Source organism: Pseudorca crassidens, chromosome 14 (assembly GCF_039906515.1).
Source record: "Pseudorca crassidens isolate mPseCra1 chromosome 14, mPseCra1.hap1, whole genome shotgun sequence".
NCBI classification, from domain to species: domain Eukaryota; kingdom Metazoa; phylum Chordata; class Mammalia; order Artiodactyla; family Delphinidae; genus Pseudorca; species Pseudorca crassidens.
The window spans coordinates 89877251-89887767 of record NC_090309.1 but is presented as its reverse complement, the minus strand read 5'-3'; the positions used below and the strand labels follow the sequence as shown (position 1 = coordinate 89887767).

At 45.2% G+C, this 10517-nt stretch overlaps 1 protein-coding gene across 2 annotated transcripts in view; it reads left to right on the top strand.

Annotated features, from left to right (window-relative positions):
- The first annotated feature begins 1202 nt into the window (after window positions 1-1202).
- Window positions 1203-10517, top strand: part of TRAPPC12 (trafficking protein particle complex subunit 12) — a 64646-nt gene continuing 55331 nt past the window's right edge. Inside the window, exons 1-3 of one of the 2 annotated variants that reach the window (XM_067703782.1) lie at window positions 1207-1334; window positions 1792-1866; window positions 9120-10337. In XM_067703782.1, the coding sequence (XP_067559883.1) occupies window positions 9126-10337 (1212 nt within the window). In that variant the 5' untranslated portion in view covers window positions 1207-1334; window positions 1792-1866; window positions 9120-9125. Of the gene's footprint in view, window positions 1335-1791; window positions 1867-9119; window positions 10338-10517 lie in introns of both variants that reach the window. The other variant, XM_067703781.1, reaches the window with a different exon arrangement.

Sequence of the window (10517 nt, the reverse complement as noted above, 5' to 3'; positions counted from 1 at the left end):
TTGCTTTACAATGGTGTGTTAGTTTCTGCTTTATAACAAAGTGAATCAGTTATACATATACATATGTTCCCATATCTCTTCCCTCTTGCATCTCCCTCCCTCCCACCCTCCCTATCCCACGCCTCTAGGTGGTCACAAAGCACTGAGCTGATCTCCCTGTGCTATGCGGCTGCTTCCCACTAGCTATCTATTTTATGTTTGGTAGTGTATATATGTCCATGCCACTCTCTCACTTTGTCACAGCTTACGCTTCCCCCTCGCCATATCCTCAAGTCCATTCTCTAGTAGATCTGTGTCTTTATTCCTGTCTTATCCCTAGGTTCATGACATTTTTTTTCTTAGATTCCATATATATGTTTTAGCATACGGTATTTGTCTTTCTCTTTCTGAGTTCACTCTGTATGGCAGACTCTAGGTCCATCCACCTCACTACAAATAACTCAATTTCGTTTCTTTTTATGTGCCACATCTTCTTTATCCATTCATCCGATGATGGACACTTAGGTTAGATATCAAAACATCATGTTGTACCCCTTAAATATATACGATTTTTATTTGTCAAAAATAAAATATTTTAAATCATTAAAAAATAAGAATAAAGAATTGGCTGGGTCTGGTTTGGCTTAGTTGTGCTCCAGCGCCTAGCGCTGTGCCTGGTACTTAAGCTAGTTAGGAATCCTTGGATGAACGAAGAGATCTGGGTGGTTACACCAGAAATCAAGGAAGCAGAGGCACAGACGTGGGCATCCTATTCACCGGCACCGTTTGCCTAAGATTAAGTTGCGGCGCTAAGGAATGCAGGATCTTCATACTGCTGGATTAAATCCACCCAGCCATTATTCGTATTATTATTACCATTTTTATCGTTAACGTGGTTACACAGTAGTACAGATGCATGGCAGGAAAAGTTGAAAATACATATAGGCACAAAGACAAATCCCTGAAAATAAATGTTTCTAGGGTGCTTTGGCCAGGAAAATAAAGAGCGTAACCATCTCCCTTCCAGCTGCCCCTCTGCCACAGGTTTGTTTGTTGCCTCTGAAGGTCACAACGATTTCCCTCCCCAGTCCCAGGGAAGGGCTGAACTTCCCCCGCGCATTCCCCGCCCCCGATCCCCACCTTGGGGCCCACGCCCCGCCCACCAATGCATGAACCGGAAACGCGCCGGGCGCTTGGCTCCTGCACTGGGCATGCGCGGGAGCAGGCGCGCGCAGGCGCAGAAGCCGCAGGAGGCGTCGATTCCGGTCACTCTTTCCCGGCTTCCTCTATCCTTCTTGCCCCCTGGGTTACGGCTGTAGGTGACCCTTTCTCCAACCCCAGGGGGCCGGTGGCAGGTGAGGACAGGGCCCGGGCTGTAGGGAGGGGGTCGTGCTGTCCCTAACCGCAGCGCCGCCGGCCCTCAGACACAGTCCCCCGGGGGTCTTCTCTCCGGGTCTCCTCCCCGGGGTGTCCTCCCCGAGGTTCTTCTCCCCGGGTCTCTCCTCTCCGGGCGTGTCTCCTCCCGGGAGTTCTTTTCCCCGGGGTTTCCTCCCCGGGGGGTCTCCTCCCCGGAGGTCTCTCCTCTCCGAGGGTGTTTCCTCCCCGGGGTCTCGTCTCTGTCCCTCCTCCCGCCAAGCCCAAGCTGGTCCTGCCGGGTCCGCAGCGCGGGCCTTCCCTTCCGGGGGCGGCCGTTGGCTGCACACCCCCGGAGCAGCCCCCAATGCTTGGCACCGAAAGCTGGGGAGGGGTCTGCGGCCCAGGTCCCAGCCGTGGCCCTCAGTGACTTCTTAGTCCTGGTTTACTCTCCGGCAGGTGGACGTTCACAGTGACTCGCCCGACCAGACTCAGTATTGTGCGGGCAAAATGCGGTGGTTTGTGTAAAAGCATGTAAGTCTTGTAAATGTTGGCTGATTCCTTCCAGGACAGCATCCAGGACAGAGCTGACTGATAAGAGTGCATATACTGGGAAAATTTGAAGACACTTCTATTGTAAAAGAGCGTAAGGCTCAAAGATGTGCTTTAAAATATGCCTGTTTTCCTCACTCTCATCCACAAAAGAGTTTGACCCCAATGAAACATTTCCTTGGACCTGCCGTATCTCTTTATAGCCACTGGAAAACACTGTATTTAAATACTTCTTGTTTCTTTTCGTCAATTCAGAAGGTTGTACTGGGTGGCATACAGCGAGTTAGGGCCCCTGTGTGATGGGCTGGGAGAAGGGATTGAGGACTTCGAATAGGATAAAATTCACCAGTCCGCACATCCTGTGATTTCAGACAGGATCTTCACCGTTCCAATACTGTGTTACCACTCTGCTTCGTCATTAAACTTGTAATTACTATGTTTATGTGCAGCTCATCACAGTTTAAAAAGTTCCTGTGCATCCGTTGCTATTTAATCTTCATTATCCCAGTTTACAGATGAGGAAGCCGAGGCTGAAGGATTAAATCATTTTCAAAGGTCACCTTATTTATCAGTGAAGCTAAGACTCAAGCAGTTACTCAGAGTGCTTTGTGCCTCCGCCTGCGGCTCTCGGTCACGACCTGTCTAGGAGCCTTACAAGGAGAGCAGAGGCAGAAAAACTGTTGGAATCCTGTCAGCATCAAGTATTGGTACTGTGGCTTTGGGCAAATCCCTTGACTTTCTCTGCTGTATGATGGAGCTAATGCTTTGTGAGTTGATCCTAAGGATTAACTATGATAACTCATGTAAAATGCTTGATCTGTGGTGGGTGTTCTTTACGTGGGGCTTTTATAAATATGTGCTAATTAGATTCCTACCTCATGGCATAGTTCTTTCATGGGAATACGGTTTACATTATTGCAATCTGGTAAAAGATTTGTAATTGCAGAGTCTTATGTCCAGAAAGGGAGCCTGAACAGCAGTAGTTTTCATTATTCTTAGTGAATTTAAATCACTTAAAGTTAGTACTTTAAAAATATTTTAAGGCATTAATTAAGCTCATTGTGCAAAGAACTCAACTGGACAAAGAGAAAATCCGATTTCTTTGCTAGCATTTTGGTGCTGACATAGGCTTAAAACCATGTCTATGATTTCATAAAATTCATTAAATCAATAGTAAGAGAAGCAAAGATTTATATCACATGCAAATCAAGAACAGATTCATATGCTTTTCCATTTTTAGATTATGAAATGTAAAAACTGCATGTAACATACATGGAAAACACAAAGTTCAAGTGCAGACCCGACGCCGTCTTCTGTCACTAGTGCTGCCAGTGGCTTAGACTCTCATGGGTCCCTCCCCCATCAAACCTCCCCTTGCTGTCACTTCCAAGCTCCTCCCCAACCGAATTGGGTGTTATTATCACCTTGTTTTTGTGTTTGTATTCCTAAAATAGTATATTGTTTCATTTTCATGTTTTGAACTTTATATGGAAAATCATACTGTTTATTTTTCTACTGGTTCTGGGTGCAGAATCAGATGTGTGAGATTCAAACATTGTTGCATTCACTATAGGATGGCTCATTCGTTTTCACTGCTGTTTAGTATTCCATTTTTGAAAATACTGCTGTTTATTTATTATGGTACCTATGGGCAGTGGTTCTTTCCAGATTTTTTATTTTGGGGGCTTTGAAAAGGGGGCGGCATTTTGTTTCTATTTTCTGTTTGTGACGTTCATGGTCATAACTGTTGGTGCCTATGTGCAGGAGTTCCTCCGTGATACGTAAGTAGTGGGACCATTTTTGTCTCAACCAGGACTCTTGAGAGTGAAAAGAGGTGCTTAATTTTACTGCAACCATGGGTGTAAAGTGGAATCATTCTAGAAAAATCAAGTTGAATGGCTGTTGGAGTCACAGGACACGTGCTTGTGAAATGTGTGTCCCTTTCACCTTGTTCAAATCTTTGTGCAAAATATTTTTCTGTTGGATCGTCCGTAATCCTATTGATTTGTAGGAATTTTTAATATCATCTTGATATTATGAAGTCTGACGATATCAAGTGTAGGTGAATGTGTTGAACAAGAAGACTATTTACACACCGCTACTAAGTGTGTAACTTGGTACAACCACCTAGTAAAGCAATTTGGCGTTATCTGATAAAGAGGTGTATTCTCCATGAATGACCCACCGCACACGCTTAACTTTTAATAATGTCACGAAGGAGTTTTCACACGTACAGCGGGAGACGTGTACAAGGATATTCATGACAGCACTGTCTGTAGATTCACAGACCTAACACCTCAAATATCCATCAACAGAAGAATAGATCTTAGGCTGTGGAACCGTCACCCAGTAGAGCATCGTCAGCAAAGATGAGTGAATCACAGCTTCACGCCACTTACAGGGTTGGGTCTCAGGTTAAAAGTGGGGAGGGGAAACTAAGGAAAAAACTGAGAAATCTAACACGTCTGAGGAAACAAACGTGGAAAATTAAGGAAAAACAAGGGTGTGACAAATCTCAGAATATTAGCCCAGAAAAGGAGGGGAAGTAGGTGTTATAAACATTGTATCCACTCCAGTTTAATAAAAGTTGTTTATAGAAAAGGGGCCTTCAGAAGAGTCAGGGAAAGGAGCAAGAACCTTCTAAGGTATTCCAGTGAAAGGAGTCAGAAAGCCGAGACGGAGCTCTCACCGCTGTCCCGTTCCATAGACAGCCCTCTTTCCTGGGGCCAGAGCGGCGTGTGTGTCACAGTTACTTAGTTTCCTCTCTGTCATCTCCTTGAGAGCCAGTAATGTAGCCTCAATGTAGCTGGTGTCTGAGACACTGGCGCTCGGCGAGCAATGAGCCCTGACTTGCAGGGCGTCTCAGCCCAGTCCTTTGGCGATGTTTCTGATGAATGTGTAGTTTCCATTCGAAAATTAAGGTAAAAACAACCTAATTTTTACTCTGGGCTGGGTGACATCTGTGTAAACAGTGTCACTAGGAAACAGGTGACATTGATTTTCTAAATGAGATTGGATTAGCAACAAGGTTACTGGGGAGAATCAAAACATAGTTACAGACTTAAGCATTGACTTGAAAGAGCGTTCCTCTTAGCTTTCTTCCTGTCAGAAGATGATTTCTTTAAAAACAAGAATTTTAGGTGAGTTGCTAAACGCAGAATTGCTTGTCAGAGTTTTATTCCTTGCCAAGCTCTTCTTCAGAAAGGTTGCATTCCCCTTGCCAATAAGTAAGTTTCCCTAAAATTCCCCAGAACTGTCACTTCTAAAAATCTTTGCCTATTTCGCAGGTCACATTTTTTGAAATCATAGTTTCAATCTGGGTTTCTTTAATTATTGCTTAAGCAGTTGTTTCTTGCTGTAATGATCCAGTCCGCATAATGAATGGGTCTCGATAGTGATGAGTCTTCTCTCATTGCGTTGCCTGGTGAGAAGCAGCTCAAGGTCATCTGTGCACAGTCTTTCCTAGGTCCCCCCATTTTAGTCTGTCTTTCTCTGTATCTTGTAATACACACCAATTAACCTGGCAGTGACTTCTGCTTACTTTAAGAGTAGACTTTTCTCCACTTTTCCCTGCATATAAAGAAGGTATCTGTGTGATTTTGCCAGTTTTGATACTCTTCACCTTCTCCTGTAATTGTATGTATTGGACCTTATATCATACAGTTTTTCACAGGTGTCCATTAACGTAGTAACGGGGCATCTGGCATTATCATCTGCACTGTTTTTATTCCGAGAAGGGCCCGGTTAACCAGCAGTGGTTCCTGGCATCTCCTGGGCACTGTGTGGGCGCGGGGTACTTGAGTCCTCAGGGGCTTAGTCAGGGGCCCTGCTTCCATTCCTGGTCAGATGAGTCCCATCACTTCTCTGGTTCTTAGTGTCCTCATCTGTATTTTGGGGCAGCCGATGCCTGTCTCGTCTGGCTGTTGCAAAGGTTAAACAAAGTCATTGCCGTTCCGTGGTCTTCATGCTTAGTCTTCGTGTCCTGCCTGGGGAGGACCAGGGAAGAGCCTTACACGTTGGGGTTCGTCCACTCTGATGTTCCTGAGGCAGCCTCCCATTGGAGCTGTGAAACATTACAAGTAAAGGGGCTTTCGTTCCTTTTCATTGTATTTTTGACTTATTTATAGCTAATAATTATTAAGTGAATATGTAGTAAATGGGGAATTAGTAACTGACTATGCTGGTCAAGAAACTTCTCCAAAATGTTTAACTTTGAACCTACTTTAAAGTAATCTTGCTTTTGGATCTCAGGGTGGTCCAGGCTATAAAAGGGAAAGAGAGCTAATTTGCAATACTGTGATGAAAGTGTTGACAGAGAAAAAAGTAATCTTACCTAGAGACCAGCTGAGTATAGTTACTTTTTTTGTTTTTTTCTCTTTTGATACAATTTTTAAAGGTTACAGTCCATTTACAGTTATTACAAAATATTGGCTATATTCCTCGTGTTGTGCAATACATCCTTGTAGCCTGTCTCATAGCCAGTGGTTTGTACCTCTCATGCCCCCACCTCTGTATTGCCTCTCCCGCTCCCTGCTGGTAGCCACTAGTTTGTTCTCTGTACCTATGAGTCTGCTTCTTTTTTTGTTATATTCACTTGTTTGTTGTATTTTTTAGATTCAACAAATAAGTGACATCATACAGTATTTGCCATTCTCTGACTTATTCCACTTGGCGTAATGCCCTCCAAGTCCATCCATGTTGTTTCAAATAGAAAATTTTTGTTCTTTTTTATGGCTGAGTAGTATTCCATTGTGTGTACGTGTGTGTGTGTGTGTGTGTGTGTGTGTATGTATATACACACATACATACATACCACATCTTCTTTATCCATTCATCTGTTGAAGGACACTTAGGCTGCTTCCATATCTTAGCAATTGTAAATAATGCTGCTATGAACATTGGGGTACGTGTATCTTTTTGAATTAGTTTTTTTTCTTTTTTTGAATATATACCCAGGAGTGGAATTGCTGGCTCATATGGTAGTTCTATTTTTAATTTTTTGTGAAACCTCCATACTGTTCTCCACAGTGGCTGACCAACTTACATTCCCACCAACAGTGCAGGAGGGTTCCCTTTTCTCCACACCCTTGCCAACATTTTTTGTGTTCTTTTTGATGATAGCCATTCTGACAGGTGTAAGGTGGTATCTCACTGTGGTTCCGATTTACATTGATGATTAGCGATGTTGAGCATCTTTTCATGTGCCTGTTGGCCATCTGCATTTCCTCTTTGGAAAAATGTCTGTTTGGTTCTTCTGCCCATTTTTCAATTGGGTTGTTTGATTTTTTGATGTTGAGTTGTATGAACTGTTTATATATGTTGGATATTAATCCCTTATCAGTCATATCATTTGCAAATATTTTCTCCCATTCAGTTGGTTGTCTTTTCCTTTTGTCAAGGTTTCCTTTGCTGTGCAAAAACTTTTAAGTTTAGTTATTTGTTTATTTTTGCTTTTTTTTCCTTTGACTTCCAAGACAGATCCAAAATATTGCTGCGATTTATGTCAAATAGTGTTCTGCCTGTGTGTTTCTCTAGGAGTTTTATAGTATCCAGTCTTACATTTAATCTACTTTGAGTTTATTTTTGTATATGTTGTTACTATAGGCTGAAGTAGTCTTGTCTTGGGAAGGCTTGAGGGCAGAGGCGGAACTTCAGCTGCGTCTTAAAGAATGAGTAGGGTTTAAAAGGCTGAGACCTCACACCCGTTAGGATGACTACTGTCAAAAAGACAGAAAATTAGCTAGTGCTAGTGAGGATGTGGAGAAATGGGAACCGTTGTGCACTCTTGGTGGGGATGTAAAATGGTGTAACTAATGGAAGATAGTTTGGGTAGTTCTTCACAAGATTAAAAATACAACTGCCACATGAATGATCCAGGAATCCCACTTCTGGGTTTTTACCCGAAAGAGTGGAAAGCAGGGTCTCGAAGAAATATTTGTACACCCATGTTCACAGCAGCAGTATTCATAGTAGTCAAAAGATGGAAGTAATCTAAGTGTTTATCAACAGATAAATGGATAAACATGGTATGTACATACAATGGGATATTAACTCGGCCTTAAAAATAAGGAAATTCTGGGACTTCCCTGGTGGTCCAGTGGTAAAGAATCCACCTTACAATGCAGGGGACGTAGGTTTGGTCCCTGGTCAGGGAACTGAGATCCCACATGCTGTGGGGCAACTAAGCCTGCGCGCCGCAACTACTGAGCTCACGCACCTCAACTAGAGCCCGCGTGCCACAACTACAGAGCCCACAGGCCCTGGAGCCTGCACGCCACAACTAAAGAGAGAAAACCCACACGCCACAACTAGAGAGAAGCCCGCGCGCTGCAGTGAAGAGCCTGCACGCCGCAACTAAGACCTGACACAGCAGAAAATAAATGAAAAATAATAATCGTTTTTTAAAAATAAGGAAATTCCGACATATGCAATAACATGGGTGAACCTTGAGGACATTGTGCTCAGTGAAATAAGCCAAACACAAAAGGACAAATACCACGTCATTCCACAAATACCATATTTAGGGTCCCTCCCTAGCGTAGTCAGATTCATAGAGACATACAAGAGAATGGTGGTTGCTAGGAGCTGGGGGAGCAGGAGATGGGGAGTTAGTGTTTATTGTATTATTTATTTCAGTTTTGCAGGATGAGAAGAGTTCTGGAGATGGCTGGTGGTGATGGTCGCACAACAAACTGAATGTACTCAATGCCACTGAACTATACACTTAGCAGTGATTGCGGTGGTAGATTTTATATGATGTGTCTTTTACCACAAAAATAAATAAATGGCTGGAGAAATGGAGGCTATTGAATTTTAAACCATTTGAATATATAGCTGATAAACTGATAAACATTTTTAGCCGACTTTTATTTTTTAAAGCAGTTTTAGATTCCCTGCAAAATTGAGAGGAAGGTGCAAAGGCTTCTCATCTCCCTGCTGCCCCGACACAGGCAGAGCCTCCCGCATTATCCACATCCCCGCCAGATGGTGCGCTGGTTACAACTGATGGGCCTGTGTTGACACATCATAATCACCCGAAGTCCACAGTCTACGTTGTCTCTCTCTTGGTGTGGTACATTCTATGCATTTGAACAAATGTATATAATGACGTGTATCCACCATTACAAGGACACGAACTCACCATTTTTATAAATTCAAAAACAATTTCAGTAAGATGAAATCATCGTAATAGTAACTGAGATATAAGCTGATGAGTTGATGTGCATTTGTTTCAGGTGACCATGGAGAGTGCTAGAGGTGCCGAGCAGCAGGCGCCCGAGCAGAGCGGCCCAGCCGAGGGGCCAGCCCAGAGCATGGCTCCGCAAGGGCCCCAGGAAGACCAGCGGCAGCTCCTCTATCATGAGGAAACTATTGATCTCGGTGGAGACGAGTTTGGGTCAGAAGACTCGAATAACTTAGTGGACAAGCTCGACGAGCCCATGATGGAGAGCGTCCTCATCTCTGATTCCCCGAACAACAGCGAGGATGGCGCGGGGGACCTGGGTTGTTTGCAGGATGTCGTGGAGACTGCAGAAGGCGGCGCAGATCACAGACGGGAAAGCGTCGTCGATGAAGAAGCGCTGGACGCTCTGAGTGATGATGGTGAAAGTGAGGGAGAGGACACACCTAAAGACGTCTCGGACATGACCCCCGACAGCAGAGCATCGTTGAAGGAAGACCCAGAGCAAGAGGAGGTGAAAGACCTGCCCACCTTTGAGCACGAGGGTGCAGAGGACTTGGGCCCAGGGGACGTGAGGGCGCCCGCAGCGGGGCCGGCATCAGGGCTGTCCCCCCGGCAGCCGTCCCCCAAAGACGAGCCGGTGCCCATGTGCACCATCTTCAGCCAGCCGCCGCCCGCCGGCTCCCAGCCCCAGGTCCTGCGCGATGGCTTCGAGTCCCAGATGGTGAAATCGCCCAGTTTCAGCGGCGTGAGCGAAGCGGCCGCCAGGACCCCTCCTCAGGTGGTCCAGCCGAGCCCTAGCCTGAGCAAATTTTTTGGCGATACAACCAGCACTAACTCCTTGGCCTCGGACTTCTTTGATTCCTTCACAACCTCCACCTTCATCTCCGTCAGTAATCCCAACGCCAGCCCTTCGATTCCTGAAAGCTTGTCTTCACTCGCCGCTACCCCAGTGGGGGAAGACTCCCTGGGTTCTGCTGACCCTTCTTACTCCCCAGGGACGGAAAGATCAGAGTCAGGTGTTTCCACAGCTTCTCTGGAAATTCCTCAGTCTCCAAAACCGTTTTCACAGATCCAGGCTGTGTTTGCCGGGAGCGAGGACCCCTTTGCCACCGCCCTGAGCATGAGCGAGATGGACCGGAGAAACGACGCCTGGATTCCCGGGGAGGCGACCAGGAGCGTGCTGACTTCAGTCACCACCCAGCAGTGCAGCACGGTGTTCGTGGGCAAGGAGGACCTCACCATGCCGGGCCTCAAGTTCGACAACATCCAGGTGAGAGCACAGGGGCCTTAGAGCGAACGTGGGCTGCTGGATGCTTCTCAGCAGAACTGGTGATTCTGGGTTCACAGCTCATTGCTTTTCATCTGTTTGTGTTTCATGTATATCCATGTGTAAAAAACCTTTCAAGGATTGAAAAACCCTTATTTTTCAGCAGTTCCAAAGATTCTGATT